At 45.6% G+C, this 26,643-nt stretch overlaps 1 protein-coding gene across 2 annotated transcripts in view; it reads left to right on the forward strand.

Annotated features, from left to right (window-relative positions):
* The window catches only part of LOC123749052 (multiple PDZ domain protein), a gene marked incomplete at its 3' end in the record, with an annotated part of 77,012 nt that overhangs the window by 27,933 nt on the left and 22,436 nt on the right, over positions 1 to 26,643 (forward strand). The window contains 1 exon segment of one of the 2 annotated variants that reach the window (XM_045731164.2): positions 14,298 to 14,497. Within the exon segment in view, the coding sequence (XP_045587120.2) occupies positions 14,485 to 14,497 (13 nt within the window). 2 annotated transcript variants of the gene reach the window in all.

Below are 26,643 nucleotides of genomic sequence, written 5' to 3' on the forward strand. Positions count from 1 at the left end.
ACCAGGGTCTACAAACGAGTCTGGCACCTGTGTATATATCATTGGTCTGAAACGTAGTCACGAGAGGTCGTGTTTACGCGGGAGGGAGGACCAGGTGACTAATACTATATAATGGGAAAATCTGCACGCCACTGGTTTTGTGCTTTAGCGCGAGGGCGTCTGGGACCCGCGAGCACTCATATGGGCGCTCTGGGAACGGTGGCGTATTGCTCGCGCTCATTGAATGATCAGTGAAAATATTCTTTCGAGCAACACCGACTTCATTCGTACAGCCCCGACTTCTTTCGAACATCCCCGACCACTACACTCTTCCCTGTAGTTCCACCTATCTGTGGTGTGTATTTCGGGCGTGGAAAATGGGGAGGTATATGATTTTATGCTCCAATTACCCAAAGCGTTACTGTACCACAGAGCTCTGTCCCCTCCGGTTTGGATAACAAAGCTCAGATAATTGAAAATGTATTTTGTTACTATCTGTGTACGTGTCCAGAATGTTGTGGGTAGTATTTCTGTTTTTATATGGCATCGATAATCAAAGTTACGACGTTGGATAAATTTATTTTACAAAATATAATCCTCCACCGCAGCCCAGAGAGGATTTTATATATATTCCTTTGAATGGTAGAGGAAAATGCTCTCTTCTTCACGGTGAGCAGACGATGAATATTAATGTATATAAAGTGAATAACCGCGTACATTTTTTTTGTCGTAAACAATAATAGAATTATATTTTTGGCTCCCATCGTAGATGGTAAACAATTTCGTCTGAATTGGTAAACATTTTGTCGCTTTTACAACTTGGAATATCATGGCCCGGTATTTGTGGAGTTGTTAGTGAAGACACTTGTGCTTAACAACGTGGTTAATTGTCCGTGATGATCACACAGATTGTAATGAGTACAGTCATCCGTTGTGCTGAGTGGCGTCCCTTGCTTCACATGACTATATGGACGCTGGCAGTGTGGCGTCCCTTGCTTCATGTGACTATATGGACGCTGGCAGTGTGGCGTCTCTTGCTTCACATGACTATATGGACGCTGGCAGTGTGGCGTCCCTTGCTTCACATGACTATATGGACGCTGGCAGTGTGTGGCGTCCCTTGCTTCACATGACTGTATGGACGCTGGCAGTGTAGCGTCCCTTGACTGATAACATATAGGCAGGTGGACGGACTCCAGTGTAGCAGCGTCCTTGTAGTGCTTGCCGGCCCCTGTGTGTCGACCCACGTTATAGTGTAGGGTTAATAGAATTCTGTTGCGGTCTCGAAAGTAACATTTATTATGAGAGAGAATTTATCAAAAGGCCGACTCCGTTATAGAGACAGTGGTTACCATAAGACTTTACCTCAGTTGTTCCTCCATTACTCTCAACAGCCTTCATCGTTGCTTTAACGAGTTAGTCATCAAAAGTGAGGTGATGTAACCGCTTAAGCACTCGCTTTTTTTTCTTAAGTTTGTGGTGATGTGCATACCTGGTGTTGCTGTGTAGGTCGCCCTTGAGATGTGCAGGTTTAATTGTGTGTACCGAGACTTGGGGGATTGTGAAATTAATAGAAAATATGGCTAGTTGTTCTGTGTTAAACGGGTACGTTTGGGTTAAGCTGGAAGATTATATGTCAGTGACTAAGGGGAAGTGTGATCTAGCCCTGATGCCTCCGCCTACCAGCTTGGACCTGTTGTGGTATAATCTAAATATTCTGACAATTGAACTCCTTGTTGAATCTGGCCTGAAAGTTGTGGATGGAGGTGACTTCCATAACTGTTTTTCAGTGCGTTCCACTTGTTGACCCTCGTACAGGGCACGAAAAGTATAATTATAAGGAGAAAACCATTACGACTATAGCATTTGAGTACAGAGGACGAGTATTTCCGTACATTTCTTAGACATTTGTGTTTCGTATTAACGTTTTACGTTCTTTCCGCCAGGATCTTAAGGATCTTAATCTACCTTGTTCATAACCTCCGGGTATATTTAACTCTAAAGGTACCCATATGTAAACTTTGAATATACATAGAGAAGTACACTTCTGGGTGTATATATATACCTGTCGGGCGCATATTCAAGTGCCCATATACCCATGCTCAGGTAAATGAAGGACTTGCTGAAGGACACAAATGTTATTGCCAACACAAACGACTTGAGAATGGTCCAGGACGGACCGAAACGTCGTCGTCCCTTCACTTTCTAGTGTGTGGTCGGGTCAACAAATATTACTGTGTGCGTAGGAGCGTAAGGCAATGTAACTAACAGCTGTGAGCTTCAAGTCAATATGACTGTGAAACACTTGAAAGGGTTGTGAGAACTTACCAATATTTAGTGTATAAGAACAGCCCATTGAGCTGATATATGAAGGCAGACTAATACCTGCTATATGAGGAAAGAGTGGAGGAACAGTGCCAATCAGAGCTCATCCTCAGAGCACATCTATTACCATGTGAAACCACCAACCCCCCCCCCCTACCCCACCCCATCACACCACATGGATTAGTTGTGGTCTGAAAGGATGTTATGGTTCCAGTAATAGTCTACATGTAAACTAGCAAGTGAACCTTTGTCCTCAATGGGGATTATTCTCAAGTTATAACTTTGTTGTATTATAAATCTATTTAATAGTATATATTATAATATATGTATAGCTAAAGTAGTATATATATATTATAGTATATACTTTATACTTCAGCTATATATAGTATATATACTATATAGAAGTATATATTATAATATATGTTTGAAGAAGCATAAAAAGTATATGCTGAAAACGTTTACTTTTAAGAATTTGGTTTTCTGTAAACAGAATTGGCGGGTACACCCAAATAGTTTTCTAATTTCATATTTCCCATTAACATTAATAATACACCGTATTAACGTAACCAAGCATAATGAAACCTAACTAAACCTTAACCTAACCTAACCTAACCTAACCGTGGATAGAGAGTAGATAATAGCACTAATTATGTAGTCGTGCTCAATCCATTCCCATATGCGGATTTCCTCCCCGAGGACAGGTTGGGACCCATTGTGGAGTGAGCTGTGATTCAACAAGCACGCCTCTCAGAATTGTTTGTCTGGTAATGGTGGCTATTAGAAAGGGGTTGAGGGCGGGGCGGCGTCGAGGAGGAGCTCCTCAGCGCACCTCACTGCACTCCGCTGCTGCCTATAATTGCACAAAAATGAAAGCAAAATTTTCAGACGGAAAAGCGCAATCAAGTTCATTGTGGGATTTCTTACCTGTGATCGTCATAGTGTGTGTGTGTCCTCACGGGAATGTTAACTTCCTATATCCTTTTCTCTATTCAGATTCCTCTCCTGTGCCTCTTTGTGATTTTTAGGTCCTGTTTACAGTAAAGATCGGGCAAGATAGCCTAGGATAGGCTATCTTGCTATTATGATACCTGGAATTATCAGGCTTCCCCTGATAATTCCCAATCGTGTTTGAGAACACAATCCACCACCTTCACACCTCAGTGATTTAGAACTAGATTTAGATCCTCTATTCGTAAAAATGATTTGCACGAATCACTTATTGTGAGGGGTGTACATGTGTATTATTGTGTACATTGTGTAGCTCTCAATATTCTGTGTATTCAGATCCCAACCACTTAGACCGATAGGTAGAGCGATGGCCTTTTTTTTTTTTTAGATATATACAAGAGTTGTTACATTCTTGTACAGCCACTAGTACGCGCAGCGTTTCGGGCAAGTCCTTAATCCTATGGTCCCTGGAATACGATCCCCTGCCGCGAAGAATTGTTTTTTCATCCAAGTACACATTTTACTGTTGCGTTAAACAGAGGCTACAGTTAAGGAATTGCGCCCAGTAAATCCTCCCCGGCCAGGATACGAACCCATGACATAACGCTCGCGGAACGCCAGGCGAGTGTCTTACCACTACACCACGGAAACTGTTTGCACCTTGCACCTTCCCGGGTCGGCGCTCGATCCCCCGATGGTCCAAGTGGTTGGGAACTGTTCCTTCACCTCGCCCCCCTATCCCAGCTCCTTGTTCTCCTATCCCTTCTCTTCCAAGTGTTACAGTCATACTAACTTGGCGCGTTCTCATAATTTCCTTCCTTCTGTACAGCCAGAGGAACAGGTACAAGAGACAATTAGCGATTAAGTACACCATTAGGGTTTTCCGGTACTGTACGCTAATGATGATTAAGTTACGAACGAGGTCTAATACAATTAGGAATGGCATATGCTGGTACGTTTAGTGACGTAGTGAGCGCTTGAGAGATACGTTAAACGATGATTATACTATGATAGTGACTAACACAAGCAGGTATGGCAATTAAGATTCTGCAGCCATTCCATCCGCCCGTCCCATCCCAAATCCTTATCCTGATCCCCTTCCAAGTGCTATATAGTCGAAACGGCTTGGCGCTTTCCCCTGAAAAATTCCCTCCCTCTGGAAGTTTGATTGTCTGGCCGCAAGATAGCGCTCTGGCCGTCTCATGCTTCTCTATCTTTATCTCTCTGTTAACATTACAACACGACTATTGGGCTCGCATAGCAACTAACCAATCACTACCTTCTTTGTAAACTTTTTATCTGAACACAAGAGACATCTAACGATTGGTGCTCAATACCTTGACGACTGTTTCTGATGCTCAGCCCTACGGCCCTGTTCGGCCCAACGATTGGTTGGGATATGACAAACATGTTGTTGTTTAAGATTCAGCTACTGAGAACAAAACGTTCCAAGTAGCATGGGCTATGGTGAGCCCGTAGTGGACTTACTTGGCACAGGAGCTGTAACTGGATATATGAGAAACAGATTCGAACTCTCTGGAAATAGACTTAATATACTGCCGCGTCCTCGTGGCGGCTCCAGAGAGACTCCCTAAATGCTGTACATCTCATCATGCCAAAAAGAAACGCAGGAAGTAACGCAAGAGTAACGTTGTCAATAAAACAGTTGACTGTACTCCGGCATCACATTTCCATGTTTCTATTTAAAACTTGCATTTTGTTCTGTGAGAGGGCGGTGGCGAGGTGTTACGAGGTGCTCACATTCCGGTGGTCCCAGGGTGATACGACAGCTGGCCCGGCACGCGCGCCGTGATGGTTGCTGCTCCTGGTGTCATTACACGCGTCAGTCAGCAGAGGAAGCCTGTTCGTAATGCTCCACCTGACCCTGTCTTCGGCGTGCGTTACTATTGCAGGTCAATATGTTTGACCCTTTAAACGTTACAGTGAAGGCTTTCTCCTCTGGCTTAGTGCGCCAGGGGGGAAATTATCCCTCACGTGTTCTGAGACACACTGGTAATACTTGGAAGTACGCCCATTTTGAAACTAAAGGCAAGAGAGTCTAAGTTGTTCGGAAAATGAGAGCAATTTTGCTGGATAGGAACAATATTGAGGTGCTAGGTCTCCCCGAAATCTTTGTGGAACTCCTATAGACAGTATGTATATATATATATATATATATATATATATATATATATATATATATATATATATATATATATATATATTGGCCTTAAGATTTGTATACCCACGAAACTCCTTAAGAAACACCACGAAGAGAATCCTGATGTCTCTAAGCCATTTTCGTGTGTATGGATTGAACCTCCGTGCGGTATGAGTCCTTGTGAAGCTGTCCTCTTCGGGGTGTTGGCTGGTCAGTATGGGTTTGTCTGGCTGAGTCTGGGCTTGAAGTTTCTTCGTCACAACCAACCAATAGACCCACCAGTCTCCACGCTCCTGAAGCACCTTCACTACACACGTATTGAGACTACAGGAACACGCAGAATACTTGTTTCCTTCCGTCTCTAACACGCAGAATACTTGTTTCCTTCCGTCTCTAACACGCAGAATACTTGTTTCCTTCCGTCTCTAACACGCAGAATACTTGTTTCCTTCCGTCTCTAACACGCAGAATACTTGTTTCCTTCCGTCTCTAACACGCAGAATACTTGTTTCCTTCCGTCTCTAACACGCAGAATACTTGTTTCCTTCCGTCTCTAACACGCAGAATACTTGTTTCCTTCCGTCTCTAACACGCAGAATACTTGTTTCCTTCCGTCTCTAACACGCAGAATACTTGTTTCCTTCCGTCTCTAACACGCAGAATACTTGTTTCCTTCCGTCTCTAACACGCAGAATACTTGTTTCCTTCCGTCTCTAACACGCAGAATACTTGTTTCCTTCCGTCTCTAACACGCAGAATACTTGTTTCCTTCCGTCTCTAACACGCAGAATACTTGTTTCCTTCCGTCTCTAACACGCAGAATACTTGTTTCCTTCCGTCTCTAACACGCAGAATACTTGTTTCCTTCCGTCTCTAACACGCAGAATACTTGTTTCCTTCCGTCTCTAACACGCAGAATACTTGTTTCCTTCCGTCTCTAACACGCAGAAAACTTGTTTCCTTCCGTCTCTAACACGCAGAATACTTGTTTCCTTCCGTCTCTAACACGCAGAATACTTGTTTCCTTCCGTCTCTAACACGCAGAATACTTGTTTCCTTCCGTCTCTAAACTTCCTAGATTTGTTTCTCTTTCTATACCTTACAATTTTCTATCAATATTTGATTTTTGTTTTTACATTGAGAATTTTAGTTCAGTTAGTCAATATGTTAAACCGCATTAGTGTCATGTTTGAAAGGTATTAAATGCTGCATTGCGTGCAGTTGTCAAACGGAAAACAGATCTACCTTGAAGTTACCTTGAAGTGTTTCCCAGGCTTAGCGTCCCCGCGGCCCGGTTGTCAACCAGGCCTCCTCGTTGCTGGACTGGTCAACCAGGCTGTTTGACGCGGCTTCTAGCAGCCTGACGTATGAATCACACAGCCTGGTTAATCAGATATCCTAAGCAGATTTGTTTTACCAAATACCACACCTACCGAACGATCTGCAATCCTTACACCTAAAAGAATGGACGACGAAACCTGTGGATAAAATAACAGAGGTGTTATTCTTGGTATACAGTGTTTCCTGGTTACAGAGGTAGAGAGGAAGGGGGGGAAAGTGGCAGCTCGTTGACTTCTGCCGTTCGTCTGCTCTCTGGGTTAAGGGTTCATTCATCACCGCCAGTCTCAAGAGTTTGGACAGGGGAAAAAAAAAGACTCCTTATTTTTATTTAGTTCTCGTGAGCTTTGTTTAAACAACACAAGCGTATGGAAACTTACAATACGAGCAGCGATCATTTGTTCATGTCAAATGGATATATATATACAGCGAGATGTTATATATGTGTGTATATATATATATATATATATATATATATATATATATATATATATATATATATATATATATATATATACATATATATAATATATATATATACGTGTATATGTGTATATGTATGTGTATGTGTATTTGTATATATATATATATATATATATATATATATATATATATATATATATATATATATATATATATATATATATATATATATATATATATATATATATGTCGTACCTAGTAGCCAGAATGCACTTCTCAGCCTACTATGCATGGCCAGATTTGCCTAATAAGCCAAGTTTTCATGAATTAATATATTTTCTCTATTTTTTTTCTTATGAAATGATAAAGCTACCCATTTCATTATGTATGAGGTCATTTTTTTTTATTTGAGTTAAAATTAATGTAGATATATGACCGAACCTAACCAACCCTACCTAACCTAACCTAACCTATCTTTATAGGTTAGGTTAGGTTCGGTAGCCGAAAAAGTTAGGTTAGGTTAGGTTAGGTAGGTTAGGTAGTCGAAAAACAATTAATTCATGAAAACTTGGCTTATTAGGCAAATCGGGCCTAGCATAGTAGGCTGAGAAGTGCGTTCTGGCTACTAGGTACGACATATATATATATATATATATATATATATATATATATATATATATATATATATATATATATATATATATATATATACACATATATATATATATATATAATATATATATATATATATATATATATATATATATATATATATATATATATATATATATATTATTTTATTTGTTATTTTATTACAGTAATAGCGAGAGAGCGGGGAAAATGGCTCTTACTAACTGGTTAATTGCCTAACAAACTGAACATTAAAGCTGTAATTATTGTTATTTTGGCAGCTGTTTAATATTTCGTTTATTTTCCCTGATTATAATTTTTAGTGTCATTTGTTGTTTGTTGTGATTATTCTTTGTTGTTTGTTGTGATTATTCTTTGTTGTTTGTTGTGATTATTCTTTGTTGTTTGTTGTGATTATTCTTTGTTGTTTGTTGTGATCTCCGGCGCTCGCTTCCCGCCTTTTCCTGACACACCATTTAATCATTTTTATATATAATCCTTTACTCGTAAGTCTTTTATCATCCTTCTTTCTGTATATTTATCCGCCTTGCCTAAGCAGAGTTGTGTCACGCAGATTTCAAAAGGCGATAAGACGCTCTGCTTTTGGCCGTGTTGGGAGAGACTTGTGGAGGCGTGACACCGGTCCGTCTCACGGCGTCACGCCAGTAACATTGTAAATTGTTGTTTGGATTCGCGCGAAGTTCATGACCTTGATGCCTGTAGCCTCTACCGTAGTGAACAATGGGTGTGCTGGTGTAAGTGAAAGCCTTGTGTAGAGAGAGTGTAACCTGCTGTGGTCCATTAGGTTAGTGTTGGAGATTTCAGTGTTTTGATCCCGCTTTACAAGCAGCGGCCTTTGTTACAGAAAATGGCGCGCTTTTAAGAAGTAGGTCGGACACAACGTGAGGTATCTTATCTTGAGGTTATCTTGAGATGATTTCGGGGTTTTTAGTGTCCCCGGGGTCCGGTCCTCGACCAGGCCTCCACCCCCCAGGAAGCAGCCCGTGACAGCTGACTAACACCCAGGTGCCTATTTTACTGCTAGGTAACAGGGGCATAGGGTGAAAGAAACTCTGCCCATTGTTTCTCGCCGGCGCCTGGGATCGAACATAGGACCACAGGATCACAAGTCCACTAATGCAATATATCATTTTAATTAGATTAAAGGTCAGGTGACGAGTAAACAGCACGGATCAGCATTACACCTTGGCCAAAACCTCCTCTGTGACAGTTTCCACCAGCCTGTACTGGTTTCTGAAGAACCTTAAAACTGCCAGATTCATAGACCGCGGACGTTCTCTAGATATTTAACGGGTTACTTCGTTGCATTTTTAGTTGTCTAAAATGTCTCCCTTAAAGATGTTGGCTGGTATCAGTAAGACTTTTCTTGTGGATTACCATAGTTTATCGGTTCAAGAACGGGTCTTTAATCTCTTTATTTGTATGTAGTTAAAATCGCATTCCCATGCAGTGTGACTGTTGATCTGATAGCATTGTGATGTGTGACAACTCTATCCTATCCTCACAATGTGTGACTACCTATCCTAGCAACACAATGTGTGACTACCTATCCTAGCAACACAATATGTGGCTTTACGTATCCTAGCAACACAATATGTGGCTTTACCTATCCTAGCATCACAATATGTGGCTTTACCTATCCTACCACCACAATGTGTGACTACCTATCCTAGCACCACAATGTGTGGCTTTACCTATCCTAGTAACACAATGTGTGCCTTTACCTATCCTAGCAACACAATGTGTGCCTTTACCTATCCTAGCAACACAATATGTGACTACCTATCCTAGCACCACAATATGTGACTACCTATCCTAACACCACAATATGTGACTACCTATCCTAGCACCACAATATGTGACTACCTATCCTAACACCACAATATGTGACTACCTATCCTAACACCACAATATGTGACTACCTATCCTAACACCACAATATGTGGCTGTACCTATCGTAGCCTCACAACGTGCGTGACTGTCACTGTGAGAGGCACACAATGACGCTGGCGGAGGAACACGGAAGCAAAACTAGAGGAAGCCGGAGCCGGAACTGTGAAGGGGTGGACATTCGGACCCAGTGTGCAGGGGGAGGGAGGGGGGGGGGGAGTACCGTGTTTGGTGGGGGGTGGGGGGGAGGCGGGGCTGGACGATTGGAGACGTGTACTCGACTAGATGTACTAGCCTGCTTGTGCTCGACTAGATGTACTAGCCTGCTTGTGCTCGACTTGATGTACTAGCCTGCTTGTACTCGACTAGATGTACTAGCCTGCTTGTGCTCGACTAGATGTACTAGCCTGCTTGTGCTCGACTAGATGTACTAGCCTGCTTGTGCTCGACTTGATGTACTAGCCTGCTTGTACTCGACTAGATGTACTAGCCTGCTTGTGCTCGACTTGATGTACTAGCCTGCTTGTGCTCGACTAGATGTACTAGCCTGCTTGTGCTCGACTAGATGTACTAGCCTGCTTGTGCTCGACTTGATGTACTAGCCTGCTTGTGCTCGACTAGATGTACTAGCCTGCTTGTGCTCGACTAGATGTACTAGCCTGCTTGTGCTCGACTAGATGTACTAGCCTGCTTGTGCTCGACTAGAAGTACTAGCCTGCTTGTGCTCGACTTGATGTACTAGCCTGTTTGTGCTCGACTTGATGTACTAGCCTGCTTGTGCTCGACTAGATGTACTAGCCTGCTTGTGCTCGACTAGATGTACTAGCCTGTTTGTGCTCGACTTGATGTACTAGCCTGCTTGTACTCGACTAGATGTACTAGCCTGCTTGTGCTCGACTATATGAACTAGCCTGCTTGTACTCGACTAGATGTACTAGCCTGCTTGTGCTCGACTAGATGTACTAGCCTGCTTGTGCTCGACTAGATGTACTAGCCTGCTTGTGCTCGACTAGATGTACTAGCCTGCTTGTGCTCGACTAGATGTACTAGCCTGCTTGTGCTAGATTAGTTGTACCAGTTTAATTATGTCCTGTTGATCCCCATCTGCCAAACATAAGGGTTGCCTAGACGAACCCAGGGTCCTGCATCCCATCTTGAGCTTATCTTGAGATGATTTCGGGGCTTAGTGTCCCCGCGGCCCGGTCCTCGATCAGGCCTCCACCCTCAGGAAGCAGCCCGTGACAGCTGACAAACTCCCAGGTGCCTATTTACTGCTAGGTAACAGGGGCATAGGGTGAAAGAAACTCTGCCCATTGTTTTTCGCCGGCGCCCGGGATTGAACCAGGGACCACAGGATCACGCGTCCAGTGTTCTGTCCGCTCAACCACCGGCTCCACCAGCTCCCATGGCTGTACAAGATGCACAACAACGCGGTGGATTGTACAAGGTAGGCACAATGACGTGAGCTGCACAGGGGCACACAATGTGGATCGTACAAGGCACGTACAAGGGCTCAGGTTGCACAAAAGTGCACACTACGGTGTGGGGTGTACAAGGCGCATACAGAGAGCGAGGGGTAACAGGATCCACCACCCCCCCCCCCCTCTCCCCAACACCTGCACTAAGAATCCCCAAACCTTACACCTCATGTCCGCCGCCTTCCCAATGTGTCCTTACCTTGAGGTTACCTTGAGGTGCTTCCGGGGCTTAGCGTCCCCGCGGCCCGGTCATCGACCAGGCCTCCTGGTTGCCGGACTGATCAACCACGCTGTTAGACGCGGCTGCTCGCAGCCTGACGTATGAGTCACAGCCTGGTTGATCAGGTATCCGCGTCAGGAAAGGTATGTGTCTGCATAGTATTCTTCGTTCAAATGGACTTTAGCCTATTTTACTAGACTACCGCATAGTTTCGTTCTTCTGTTTCTCTCTCTCTCTCTCTCTCTCTCTCTCTCTCTCTCTCTCTCTCTCTCTCTCTCTCTCTCTCTCTCTCTCTCTCTCTCTCTCTCTCTCTCTCTCTCTCTCTCTCCCTCTCTCTCTCTCTCTCTCTCTCTCTCTCTCTCTCTCTCTCTCTCTCTCTCTCTCTCTCTCTCTCTCATTTTCGAGTTATCTCACTTCGCCTGTCTTTCTCTTTCCGCCTTGTCTCGCCCTCCTTCCTCTCCTAGATAAGCGAGAGGGCCACGAGAGGTGTCGGGGAGGTCAGGGGGGCACAACAGAGCCATGTTTCATGGCTCCACCTCCCTCCACTTGTAGAGGCGCCCTTCCCTACCCCGCCCCACTCGGGCTTCAAAACAAGGCTCTCAAATTCTTCTAAGGGAAAGGGGGAGCGGAGACTGATTCGTGGGAGTTGATAATAGATCCTTTCAGTTAACATTTATGAATGGTTTAATGTTCCTTTTATGATTAACGTATTTTGGATTTTTTTTTTTTTTAGGAATAAGTTGTTGGAAGTTTGTTTTCTTTAGCACAAAATGATCATTTTAGTCGAGGTGGTTGTGAGCTCTAGTTGCCATGACCATTACCACAGTGGACCACTTAGCGTCTCGAAGCTGCGTCTCATGATCTTCCTTTTGGTTGTTGCCGCCGGAGGCGCAAGTTTATTGTGCACCCCATACTCACCCTGTGAGCGGTAGCGCACAAAGCATTACAGAGGGCACAAAAAGGTCTTTAGCAGACATCAGAGGAGATGATTACATTAACAATTTCATCTATCCTTCACACCTTATAATTACAATGTCAGCTAGTTATGGAAAATGTTCTATTTCAAGAATTATATGTTTACAGTAAATCATTACACATTAATGGTAGGTCTTATCGCTAATACATAATTGTTTGAGCAATGGAAATATTACAGTCATAGGGGAGCTGATGTTTATTACTAGTCTTCACAATACACTACGTGTTTCTTAATCTCATATGTCGTTTGTCTACTGGAAGCGAAATATGGATACAGTGCAAGGATTTCAGGTATTTTATCCTTTGTAATAAGATGGCTTGCCTTTTCATACAACGTGAGTTTAGATTTATCTCTAAATGGCTCAATTTTACTACAGTCCAAGATATGGTGTTCGAGTGTGTGTCTCTGTCTTTGTTCACACTTTACACTTTACTTCATCTAGATCCCTATACAAGCCGAACTGCCAGAGATACTTGTAGCCAAGTCTTATTCGAGCTGTGACAACGTCTATTAGTCTACTGACTTTGTTACTTGCTCCATACACATGTTTTACTTCACACATTTCATTGTAATGAACAATTGACATGCTAGTTCCAGTTTGCACAGTTATGCTTTCTTCAAATTCATCTAAGTGTTCTCATTTAATGACACTTTTAAGGGACCTATTTGATAACCCTAAGATTCCGTTTAATACTGTCTATATTTACTGCAGCCTTAGCAAGGGCGTCAACTTATTATGTTCCTGTAGGCCAATGTGAGAAGGAATCCACAACATTTCGATCCCCCCTGGTGTTGGGTGTCCTGCATCCCCTCATTTCTCTTATGTAGGTTGTACTGACCTAGTTATATTTGTGTGGGATGAACCCCGGCTCTTGGGTTCCGCCTCTGATCTCTTTCATCTTCCTAGTGTATTTTTTTCTGCGTTCCTTCGTCTTTCACAGTCCTTGCTCAGGAATGGGAGTTACGGAGGCAGGTGTAGGATGCAGGTGGGGGTAGCTGGTAGAATTAGGTGAAGTTAGTGTAATAGGTGTAGACTCAAGTTAGAGAAAGTTGGTATAGAGAGATTAGAAAGATGACAGGTGTGTGTGTGTGTGTGTGTGTGTGTGTGTGTGTGTGTGTGTGTGTGTGTGTGTGTGTGTGTGTGTGTGTGTGTGTGTGTGTGTGTGTGTGTGTGTGTGTGTGTGTGTGTGTGTGTGTGTGTGTGTGTGTGTGTGTGTGTGTGTGTGTGTGTGTGTGTGTGTGTGATTAAGGAAAGATTAATTGTATGAGGACATGTTCTTCAGAACACGTGTGCCAAAGGACGAAACGAGGCGAACTGGCCCGCCGGACAATGGAAGCAACTGACCGAGGCGGAAGGTGTTTTGGACGGCTGTACAACACATGGAACTGACCGAGTCGGAAGACTTGCTAACCAGCCGGACGACGAAGAGAACTGGCCGAGACGGACAGCGTACTGGCCAGCTTTCTAGCGGCTCGCAGTGTGTTGCGCCCTCAGCTGACTACCTCAGTAGCGCCGCTGCTCGGGTTCCTGGAGGCTGGACCGTTCAATTAGTCATTAACTCTCAGTTATCGTAATACATTTTGGTCCTCGTGGCAACGGTTGTCTTATAGTCAGTAGTCCTCTTCGTGCCCCTGGTCTTGCCATGGGAAGGTTGTTAGATTTCCTGTTGCCACAGAAGATAAGGTGGGAGAGAGAGAGAGGGACACAGATAGAAAAACTGAGAGATAGACATATACGTGCATGCATATGTATACCTAGCACCAGAGAGAGAGAGAGGAAGAGCTTGTGCTCTCTCCCGGAAAACTCCCTAAACATTCCCCCACCCCCTCGGGAACACCAACATCATCCCCTCTCTCTCCCTCCCCACCACGACGGCCGCTGCCAGGGCCACTCCGACCCTCCCAGCTCAGTTGACGCGTGACCGTGGTGGGGAGTGGTGTGCGTGGCCTCGGTCTGCCGGCACCTCTGTGAGACCCTGGACAGCGTTGGTGTGACCTATTGAAGCCCAGGTGGTGGGATATCGCCTTACCTGGGATGCTGCTGCAGGTAGCCCCAGCCACCATGGATGCGCGACGCCCCTCTTGACTGGGCAAGATGTCGCTGTTCGGTACGTAACGCCTGATTTGGGAATTGGAAATTTGGAGGGTACTCGGTGTTAATAATGCTGGCGTTATCCGGAGGGGAGGAGGGTGCCGTCGGGTCATAAGAGGGTTGGTTGTCCAACTGCTGCTGCTACACCATGCTGCGCTCTACTGCGGCAACACCTCGTCTACACCCCCCTACAACTCCCCCACACATACACTCACCACAACTCCTACACATGCACCCCCACACAACCCCCCCCCCACACATGCACTCACCACAACCCCCACACCCCCACAATCCTCATACATACACACACAACCCCCAAAACATACACTTCAACCCTCCCCCCCCCACACACACATACATTTCACAATCACCCCCACACACCACCACCCTCACTCATACACCCCACAGCCCCCCCCCCTCTCATACACTCAACACCCCCCGTGCATACATCATACAACCTCCACACATACACACCCAGAACACCCCACACGTACACCCCATAACAATCGGACGTTATGCTCCCCCCCTCCCACCCCCACCCACAAACATACACACAATACAGTAGTATATTGAACAAATGGAATGCGTTAAGAAGTGCAATGATGGAGCTTTATTCACAGCTTTATTCACTCCATTCACAGCTTTAAATGTCCAATAGATCCTGCATCCCATACACAAGTCAGTTAAGGTTGAGAATCGGAACCCAGGAGCCGTAGCTAGCCACCACAAATACTACTAGCTGAGTGCAATTAAGTCTCATACTCTTGACACACTCACTCACTCACTCACTCACTCACTCACTCACTCACTCACTCACTCACTCACTCACTCACTCACTCACTCACTCACTCACACTCACACACTCACACACTCACACACTCACACACACACACACACTCACACTCTCTCTCTCTCTCTCTCTCTCTCTCTCTCTCTCTCTCTCTCTCTCTCTCTCTCTCTCTCTCTCTCTCTCTCTCTCTCTCTCTCTCTCTCTCTCTCTCTCTCTTTTTTTTCCCCCTCCCCCACGTAACCTGACTTTGGATAGATCTCTATTCATGTTGACCCGGTATTTCCCCCTGCTGTAGTGGCTGGTCCAGATCCTCTGCAGCAGCAGCAGGAGGAGGAGGTCAGTGACAGGCACTCCTGTAGGACTCTCCAGCCCGTTAGCAAAACAAAATTTAAGTGGCCTTTACATATTAGTAATAGCAATCCTCTGGTCCGCAATGACGGTAGTTTTTTAAGCGTCACATCTGCCTGTGTAGTTCACCAGGTTCATCTATATTTTTAGGGACTAGGTTAAGGCAAGTTGTCCGTTAGCACAGCTGGGATCAGAGTGGTAGTACACTACCACTATGATCCCAGCTGTGCTAAGGTTAGGTTAGGTCTGGCTAGGTTATGATAAGTCTAGCTAGGCTAGGTTATGATAAGTCTAGCTAGGCTAGGCTAGGTTAGGTCTGGTCCAAATTATATAAAAAAATTTGCCCTCTAGCACCAGTCGGTTTACAACTGTGTCCAAATATGATATAATCTTCTGGCTATTTAATAATTAACTATTTCACAAACTTACATCTCTTAGATCCAACAGTAGTTTATATGGCATAAATTGATTCTTTTGGTAGCCTCGTAAGTTTAACCGTTCTCACACTCAACACATATTATTTGGTGGCTCAAAATATCCTTGTTTCATCACAAAGACCAACCGTGGTCATGACACCCTTCATATGAGGCACAACCACCACCACCTATCCCTTGAAGTGCTACCATCTAACCCTTGAAGCACCACCACCACCTTCCCCTTGAAGCACCTTTCAATGTGGCTTGTGGTGGAGGTGGGGGGGGGGGAAGCAGATTGTGTGCTCTGATGACCTGGGGTCAAGTCTTGTGTCTTGTAAAGCTGTTCGTTTAGCAAAGGATATGAGATAGACTATTCTGTTCTCAAGAGGGGCTCATCATACAAAGATTAACTCAATATTGTGTTATGAAGCGTCAGTGCCCTCGTCCAGATAAAGTGTGCAGCATTGCGAGACATGGCGGTGCATCCCACCTAACATGGACTGCCTTATCTCAGCTCCTGGAAGCAGCCCAACTAACAGGGACTGAGTTGTCTCATAAGCCACTCACTAGCATAAGGGTGCGCGGCATTCCTTCACAAATGTCAATATCTCCCTGAAGACGGCAACGTACATATCAGAGCCAGGTTTGACCCGGTGATGTGTACATGTGGAGTCTTCCAATATATGTTTAGAGCGTTTACCCGTATTTGGTGGCTGGTATCTTGCATTACCTGTCGAATGATGCCGTGTCAGATGTGCGTCTACCACATATGGCGGCAGGCATTATGCATGATAGTAAATACAAAGCCAGTCTCAGGGTACATGCCACAGGTACTATATATGTGTCACAGCCACCTGGATATATATATATATATATTTATATATATATATATATATATATATATATATATATATATATATATATATATATATATGTATATATATATATATATATATATATATATATATATATATATATATATATATAATATATATATATTCCGTTTGTCGAAGGCGGGAAGCCTGAGTATACTTCAGATATAGTTTAGGCTTGTATCGAGGCTTCCCCTCCACCTAAGGTCGAACTACTGACCTTCCCCAGGATACAACCTTAAGGTCCCCGTTGACTGCCAGATGAACAGATGCAGTAGGGGGAAAAGAGATGTGCTCGACCATTTCTGCCACGCCCGGGAACCGAACCCCCGGATCCCCGGCTGTGAGTCGAGAGCAAGGTTCGGTTAGGTATGTTCATGAAATCAGTTGACGAAGCACTTGTGTACGAAGCGACTTATATTCGGCAGATCGGGTACAACTTATATTGCAGTTCTCTTTAGAATTAATATTGGTTAACTGCGCTAAGCAACTGATGAGTGTATTTGATTTTAAACAGATTCGTTTCCCTAAGAATGTAAGTTGAAAAAAGAATGTAGTGTGTGGCATTAAGAGAAACTTGCGGTTTGTGTAGACAGATAGCAGCGCTTGAGAGAGTCGTTGACGATTAACCAAGCGTGAGATGTTAATTACATTGTTAATGACGGGGGCAGTTATTTTAATAGCGTCTTTTTATATTTAGAGAGCGAGACATAAAAGGCACTAGCCAAGTAGGGCGCTAGCGACCAAGAGAGTTAGCGAGCTAGGCTACGAGGGCGCTAACGACCAAGAGGGAAGCGAACTAGGCTACGAGAGTGCTAACGCTCGACAGGGAAGCGAACAAGAGCAAAAGAGAGAGAGCTAACGAGAGGACAAGTTTGCTAAGGAGCTAGTTGAGGGGGTACAATAAGCACGGGAGTGAACGAGAGGGAACTGAGTAGTGCTGAAGGAAACCTTAGTGATCAAGCCTAATATCGAAACCTGAAGTGTTCTCTCCCCTCCCCCCCCCCCCGATGACATTAATGAAAATAGTTCCAAAGTTACTTAATACTCTTTTTTTCTCTGGCAATGATATTTCGTTAATCTAAAACGTGGCTAACATGTTTAAGAGTTGCTGTTTAATATCTTGGAAGAAGCTAGGCTTTTTACACACCTTTGGCAGAAAATATGGGTGTGACAACACTAGCAATCAAGGAAGGGCGGAAAAATTCCTGTGGCTTGCCTCTCACGTGGCTGGATGGTTTATGGAACAAATTACTGGGTAAGTTATAGACGGAGGATCACGCCATTGTTTCAAGCGTTGCTTAGACATTTATATAAATGAGTTTTGGATATACATAGGAGCTGTCTCGTATGGGGCAATAGGCGTTTTGCTCTTATAGTCTCATGTAAGCTTCCACCTGAGTGGTGGGTGCTATCAACTAGGGCGGGGGGGGGGGAGGGGGCTGTCTACCGTGGTCGTTAAGGTCACTGTGGTAAAGACGAGAGTAATTACCGGTGTTAACCTCAAAGCCCACTTGACTATTAAGCTAATTACTTAATTTGGTGACTTGAAGGAACAGTGTAGTGTTGAATATAAGTGTTATGAAGTTCCTTATTCGAACTTTAAACTCCAAACTTTCCAAGATCGGAACATCGGTGAATCGGGAATGCAGAAAAGTGACTCAGGTCTTCCAATTACAGAAGTCTTCTATTACAAATCTTCCAATTACAGAAACAAATGACCATCTGCTCAATTGAATCACGAGACCATGAAGGGGCTATGAGAACATATTAAAGTCGTTCTGCAACAGTTCAGCTGTTCTTCTTGGGGTGATCATGAGCTCTCCAGTGTTCTGTTCGGTCATGAGTCTAGAGGGGTCGACTCCTTCCCACTTGTGGTCGTGGGAAGGAGTAGAGAGGAAAGCCGAGAGAAACAGGCGTCCTAGCCTGTCGTCGTCTGTTATAGAACACGTCCTCAAGCCAAGCTCCTGGTTTAAGCCCCCTGGGTTAAGCTCCTGGGTTCCTCTCCGCTACTACGAAGGCCTCCTCCCCAAGCCTGTTCTTCAGCTCTACCAATTTCCCGCTTCGGCCCACTGGCTGTCTTTTCTGTGTTTATTGATTGATTGATTGATTGATTATATATAGGCGTGTGTTGTATAATGCATAATGTATTACGTTTAGGCGTGTGTTTATTTGTCCGTTTGTTATCTATATTAAAGCAAGACCGCAGCGGACCAGCCAGGGGGGCCGACCCAGGCTCCACTTGTTGACGCAGCCTAGCGTCGCGCTCCTCCCTGACCAGGTGGAGAATATTATTTTTTTCCCCTTTAATTTCCCGAGCTGGAGTAAAGCTCCCGAGAGAGAGGGGGTTTAAACTGGCCACAAAGTTTGGAAATATTCATTAAAAGTTTGTTTGAATAGACCTTTCCTCCCCTCTCCCCCCCCCCCCATTCTCTCAATCCTTCCCTCCTCCCTATACCCACTCCACCAAAGCACCACTCGGCCACCCACACCCCCCCCCCCCCACCCTTGCAGGTACAGCAATGTGTGGTGGTGCGGGATGGCGGCCCGTGTGGGTACCAGGTACACACTTCCTGGGGTGTGTGGGTACCAGGTACACACTTCCTGGGGTGTAGCTGGTATCTCCCGCCACCTCCATCGTCCCCTCCCACTGTGAGTACATGTGTAGAGAGAGGGTGGTGGGGGTGGGTGTAGAGAGGTGTTGGGTGAGGGGGGGAAGAGAGGGTGGTGGGGGTGGGTGTAGAGAGAAGGTGTTGGGTGAGGGGGGGAAGAGAGGGTGGTGGGGGTGGGTGTAGACACGACTTACACTTGGTGTTTGACGCACAGTGTACCGCTCTCCACGTAGCGCCTGCGTCGACCGAACGTCGTACGTTGCTAACGTTACGTCGTAACGCATTGTCGACGTACAATAAGCTCATTCTGTGGTTGAGTGCTCAGTAGCAAATTGTACTGTATTTAAGGGAACAGATCCCCAACCTTCTCCATGGCGGACTGAAGAAAATGTATATAAGCACGTTAGTGTTGTATAAATGTATGGTCACGTCTGGGGTAGAAACTGGACAAAAAACACTCCCTCCGTCTCCAGTGGGCGCCCCACCATCCTCCAGGGGGCGCCCCACCATCCTCCAGGGGGCGCCCCACCATCCTCCAGTGGGCGCCCCACCATCCTCCAGTGGGCCCCCCACCATCCTCCAGGGGGCGCCCCACCATCCTCCAGTGGGCGCCCCACCATCCTCCAGGGGGCGCCCCACCATCCTCCAGTGGGCGCCCCACCATCCTCCAGTGGGCGCCCCACCATCCTCCAGGGGGCGCCCCACCATCCTCCAGTGGGCGCCCCACCATCCTCCAGAGGACGCCCCACCATCCTCCAGGAACCAGAATCTTCAGGAACGGCGGGGCGCCCCACCGTTCCTCTAGAGTCCCCCCACCACCCCTATGGACTTCACCCCACCGTGGGCCACCACCCCCACACTCGCCGACACATCCGCTGCTGATGAAGTGGTCAGCGGGAGACTGAAAGTCACCGCAAATACATTACTAAATGCATAATCATGAATTTTGTTTCAAGATTTTAGCCACGGTTTCCAAGTGGAAGGTCAGAGGCACGTGAAAGATACTCTGGACGATAAGTTCGGGAAGAAATTGGTGAGCAAAATGCTGACAGCAGGAATGAACTTGAATACGTTCCATGAACTTATTCAAGTTCATGGAACAGCGCCATTATGGAGCGGGGGTGGATTGTGGGCTACAATGACCCGGGGACGACCACCGAGGAGTGGCGCGAAAAGCCTCTCTTCTGGCCGAAGGATACATGACAGACTAAGTATTCCGTCATTCATGGAACAATCCTGTTCACCTGTTGTGACACACGGGCCGTGGCCATGGAAGCTTGGCTCAAAGCAGGGTGAGTGAATGCTAGTTCGAAAGACCGATCGGTGCTCACCGAACATCCTTAATTACCAAGGAAAGTTTTCGCTTCGAAGACCATTAAAGAAACTAATCACGTGATTGGCTTATAATGGCCATCAAACACTCGCATTGAGAGGCATCCGGCACCAGCTCTTTCAGATATTTTGTTGGACAAATTGAGAATTTGTTGGAGTGAAAATGTAAATACCTAAAACGTGCGTTTTATTTTTTATTATATACATTTTTAAGTGTGTGTGTATTCTCTACTTTGGCGCCTCGATGCTAACGTTTCGAGAGAATGTTATTACGGAACAGCAGCAGCAAAACTCGGGCTCACCATAGCCCGTGCTACTTGGAACTTTTTATTCCAGGTAGCGAATCTTAAACAACAACAACAAAGCAGCAGAAACAAACTTTACGGAACAGCAGCAGAAACAAACGTTACGGAACAGCAGAACAAATAAACGTTACGGAACAACAGAACAAACAAACGTTACGGAACAGCAGCAGAAACAAACGTTACGAAACAGTAGCAGAAACAAACGTTACGGAACAGCAGCAGAAACAAACGTTACGGAACAACAGAACAAACAAACGTTACGGAACAGCAGCAGAAACAAACGTTACGGAACAGCAGCAGAAACAAACGTTACGGAACAGCAGCAGAAACAAACGTTACGGAACAGCAGCAGAAACAAACGTTACGGAACAGCAGCAGAAACAAACGTTACGGAACAGCAGCAGAAACAAACGTTACGGAACAGCAGCAATAATCAAACATTTCTTCATATTTCGATTATTTTGCTATGTGGCTTCGTGCTATTTTAGGTAAACTAATTTGTAGAAGTTTACAGGTAACCATGAGGAGGAAGGGAAAGGCACAGTATCACACTACTCGGACCATCGGGGATCGAACGCCGACCTGCAAAAGACGACGTCGTCACTACCAACCAGTCCAAGAGGTTGGGCACCCCTCCTTCACCGCGTTCTCATAAACGGTGGAAAGTCAACAGCAGGCTTCACGCTAGCGGTGAAGCGTGCGAGCGTGACCCCCACTCTGATAAAGCCGGGTCACGACCCCAGCCTCCAATGAGAGTAGAGCGTGACCTCGCTGGCCAGTGGCCGTCTGCCAAGACGTGCTTCTTAGCCAAGCCCCGTATTTCATTTCCACGAAAATATTCGTATATGTGTGTGTATGTGTGTGTGTGTGTGTGTGTACTCACCTATTTGTACTCACCTATTTGTGCTTGCGGGGGTTGAGCTTTGGCTCTTTGGTCCCGCCTCTCAACTGTCAATCAACTGGTGTACAGATTCCTGAGCCTACTGGGCTCTATCATATCTACATTTAAAACTGTGTATGGAGTCAGCCTCCACCACATCACTGCCTAATGCATTCCATCCGTTAACTACTCTGACACTGAAAAAGTTCCTTCTAACGTCTCTGCGGCTCATGTGAGTACTCAGTTTCCACCTGTGTCCCCTTGTTCGCGTCCCACCAGTGTTGAATAGTTTATCCTTGTTTACCCTGTCGATTCCTCTGAGGATTTTGTAGGTTGTGATCATGTCTCCCCTTACTCTTCTGTCTTCCAGTGTCGTAAGGTGCATTTCCCGCAGCCTTTCCTCGTAACTCATGCCTCTTAGTTCTGGGACTAGTCTAGTGGCATACCTTTGGACTTTTTCCAGCTTCGTCTTGTGCTTGACAAGGTACGGGCTCCATGCTGGGGCCGCATACTCCAGGATTGGTCTTACATATGTGGTGTACAAGATTCTGAATGATTCCTTACACAGGTTCCTGAACGCTGTTCTGATGTTAGCCAGCCTCGCATATGCCGCAGACGTTATTCTTTTTATGTGGGCTTCAGGAGACAGGTTTGGTGTGATATCAACTCCTAGATCTTTCTCTCTGTTCGTTTCATTAAGTACTTCATCTGTGTGTGTGTGTGTGTGTGTGTGTGTGTGTGTGTGTGTGTGTGTGTGTGTGTGTGTGTGGTGCTTTGTGTGGGGGAATGGTCTGTAGGCCTTGCAGGGTGGTGTGTGTGGGGTGGGGGAGGGTCCGTAGGTTGTGTAGGTCATTTCTGGGTTCACTGGACTGTTATATCTCGTCCACCTACAAGTGTGGCCCGGCGCCTTCAACTGAAAATATGAAAGAATTGTATTTTTTGTTCGGACCATTTTGAGTATTGTGTTGACGCTCACCAGGTGTGTATGTTGTAGTGAAGTTGTAGTTGAAGTTGTAGTTGTAGTAGTAGTTGTTGTTCTTGTATCAACCCCCTCCCCCCCCCCTCCCCCCACCCCCTCCCCCCAAGCATCTCCCGCGGTGTGGGAAGTTTTTCACACATAACCGGAACAAAAGTTGAAGTTCCTGGAGAGAAAGTGCCTGATCAGCCAGGTTGTGAAGGGTCTGTGGGGGGTCTGCTATTCACCAACACCAATAGCCTCGCTGATCAGGCTCGAATAAAGGTTTTTTTTTTTTGCCCTCGGAGGAGAGTTAACGAGACGAGTGCCAGGGGGCCTACTGGCGGTTACCTAGGTGTGCCAGAGCCACCTGAAGGAGGCTACTCCATCGAGGTGTGTATCCCCAGCGTGAGTAGTGTTCTCTGCTCCAGCGACTTGACAGTTTCCTGGAAGCTCAAAGTTTGCCCGCGTGTGTTCCTGGAAGGTGTTTGGGGCTTGGGACTTACCCAGGGCACGTCCCTGGGACCTGGGAGGGCGGGAGCAATTACCCAGGACACATCAGTGTTGCCTAACAGCAAGAACGCTGTCAAATTAACTCCCCTTCCTCTGACCTCAGTCGTTGACGTCGTGTATGGAGGTAAACTCTCATTTGTTGCAGATTTAAATCCAGTTCTTGGTGCCGTAGTTTACTGTAAGATATTATGCTGTACTTTTAAATTTCAGGTTAAAACTAAATACTAAAAATCTCCGCTAAATTCTGTATTCCTAAAGGCCTCTCCTCGTCCCTGCTTCAGGAATTTAAGGAAACTTAATCTGATTATTATTAAATTGTACAGCAACTAATCTTCGCATGTAGATTGAGATGAGTAAAAATCAGGCAATTATTATTAATAGCTTTATTGAGAAAAATGTACAATTTTGCCTAATCAAATTCAATTAGGTCTCATATAGGTCTCATATAATTCAATTAGGTCTCAAAATAGGTACCTGGATGTTAGTCAGCTGTCACGGGCTGCTTCCTGGGGGGTGGAGGCCTGGTCGAGGACCGGGCCGCGGGGACGCTAAAGCCCCGAAATTATCTCAAGATAACCTCAAGATAACCTCAAGATATATATATATGTTTATATTTCTGGAGGTTACATTCTTCAGCATCAGATATTATACATGTTTCAATTTAAGAATGTTAAATGCAACCACACCAGGCATGGATGGATGCATAGGAGATGAAACTTAATAACAATCTGCCAGATATACCTGTCATATAGAGGTGTGGTCCTGTGGGAGTCCCAGATCCCAGGAGTCGTGGGTTGGGGGAGTCCTACATCCCAGGAGTCCTGACCTGCCGACCCTGGAACTCACTGACGGGCAGTGGGGACGACCGCCACTTTCTCCCGTTGCGTCAGACCCGTGATTATATGTAAGGTGCAGCTGGTGTCTTGTCTGGACCTGAAGCAGGTGTTGAGGGACACAGTGTGGACCTGACGGACCTGAAGCAGGTGTTGAGGGACACAGTGTGGACCTGACGGACCTGAAGCAGGTGTTGAGGGACACAGTGTGGACCTGACGGACCTGAAGCAGGTGTTGAGGGACACAGTGTGGACCTGAATCTCATCTCACACACGTGAGATGTGTGTGTGTATGTGTACACATACATACACACACGTGATGAGTGAATCATTTAATCCATGATGACCTGTGTGATGATACAATGGTGATCTCTAATTCTTATGACTGGGAATCATGGTTTGTTTTCCTTGGTAGATGAACAGCATCTCTACTCTTCAAGTTTATTTGTGATGTTTCCTATGTGTCTGTCTTAAAGGAATATTGTCAGAGGTGACAGGTCGGTGATTCGCCGATGGGCCAAGAGGCTCTAAGATTCTATCATTGACCTGTAAAATTAAGAACATGAAGTAAGAATCGTCTTACTGTCGATTCAGTTTCTGATAATTATTCATGATTAATATTGTTGACATTCTTAAGAAGAGAAATATTCTACGATATATATATATATATATATATATATATATATATATATATATATATATACATATATATATATGTATATATATATATATATATATATATATATGCGATACATATAGCCTGATATGGTCCCCAGGACTATATGCGAATGAATTACATATATATATATATGAGCTATATATATATATATATATATATATATATATATATATATATATATATATATATATATATATAGCACCAGATATCGTCTGAGTTGCTGATCACGTACAAGGAATTTGATTAATGTATGATTTTATTGTTTCTGGTGTTAATTACTTTTTAAACAATGCAGAGGGTGATTTGCTGTCTTCTCTCTCTCCGTTACCACAGTAGGGAATCCTTACGACACGAGTGGCAGGTCACTCGTTATTTTGCAAGACTATCGCTTTCTGTGATTGATTGCGTATCCGCTTACGAAACCTCTACATCTTTCCCCCCTCTAATCATAGCGGCTTTATTTACATTTATTAAACAGTTTGGGAGCTGTTAAATGTTATAGACAACCATATTGTGCGTCGGAGCTTATAAACTTTTAATACATGTTCAGAAAGTCGTGATGATTGTTGGAAGATGTACAGGTTTCGCAAGTTCATGTGTAAATCTTTTAATGTGTCCTTTCCTAAGGGGGTGACTGTGGGCAGCTCGGGTGTTGGGCCAGAGCGGTCAGTCGCCCCCCAGGTGGCGGTCATTTCAGGCAGGGGCTGGCGGGTCTGTACACCTGTGTGGGCGGCTCACGGGCGGTGGGCGGCTCACGGGCGGTGATGGGGCGGTGGGCGGCTCACAGGCGGTGATGGGGCGGTGGGCGGCTCACGGGCGGTGATGGGGCGGTGGGCGGCTCATAGGCGATGATGGGGTGGTGGGCGGCTCATAGGCGGTGATGGGGTGGTGGGCGGCTCAGACGGTGATGGGGCGGTGGGCGGCTCACGGGCGGTGGGCGGCTCACGGGCGGTGATGGGGTGGTGGGCGGCTCATAGGCGATGATGGGGCGGTGGGCGGCTCAGACGGTGATGGGGCGGTGGGCGGCTCACGGGCGGTGGGCGGTGATGGGGCGGTCCCTTGCGTATTTTATTATTGTATTGTTGAACAGTTTTTAATGTTTTTCCTTCCGAATACTGTAAGCTGAATGGAGAGGACGAAGAGAGCCTTCGGTTTTTCTTCTCTGATCTTCCCTATTCGAATACGATCTGCAGCAGTACAAGATCGTATATACAGTATATATGTATGTCCCAGCTGGTGGTGGAGACAGCCTGGCCACGCCCACGAGGGCTGGAGAAGGGGAGGTGGCTCAGAGTCCAAGTAAGGATGAGTGAAAGTCTACCGGCGCCTTTGTTCATTAATCGACAATGCTCGTGTAAGGATCCCGGCTTCTGTTTTGCTTGAAGCCAGCGCACGGTGCGGTGCCCTGAAGCTGGTGCGGCACCGTGAAGCTGGTGCGGCGCCGTGAAGCTGGCGCGATGCCGTGAAGCTGGTGCGGCGCCGTGAAGCTGGCGCGGCGCCGTGAAGCTGGCGCGGCGCTGTGAAGCTGGTGCGGTGCCATGAAGCTGGTGCGGCTTGCGGGCGTGAAGCTGGTGCGGCTTGCGCGCGTGAAGTTGGTGTGGCTTGCGCGCGTGAAGCTGGTGCGGCT

Source organism: Procambarus clarkii, chromosome 82, assembly GCF_040958095.1.
Source record: "Procambarus clarkii isolate CNS0578487 chromosome 82, FALCON_Pclarkii_2.0, whole genome shotgun sequence".
In the NCBI taxonomy this organism is placed as follows: domain Eukaryota; kingdom Metazoa; phylum Arthropoda; class Malacostraca; order Decapoda; family Cambaridae; genus Procambarus; species Procambarus clarkii.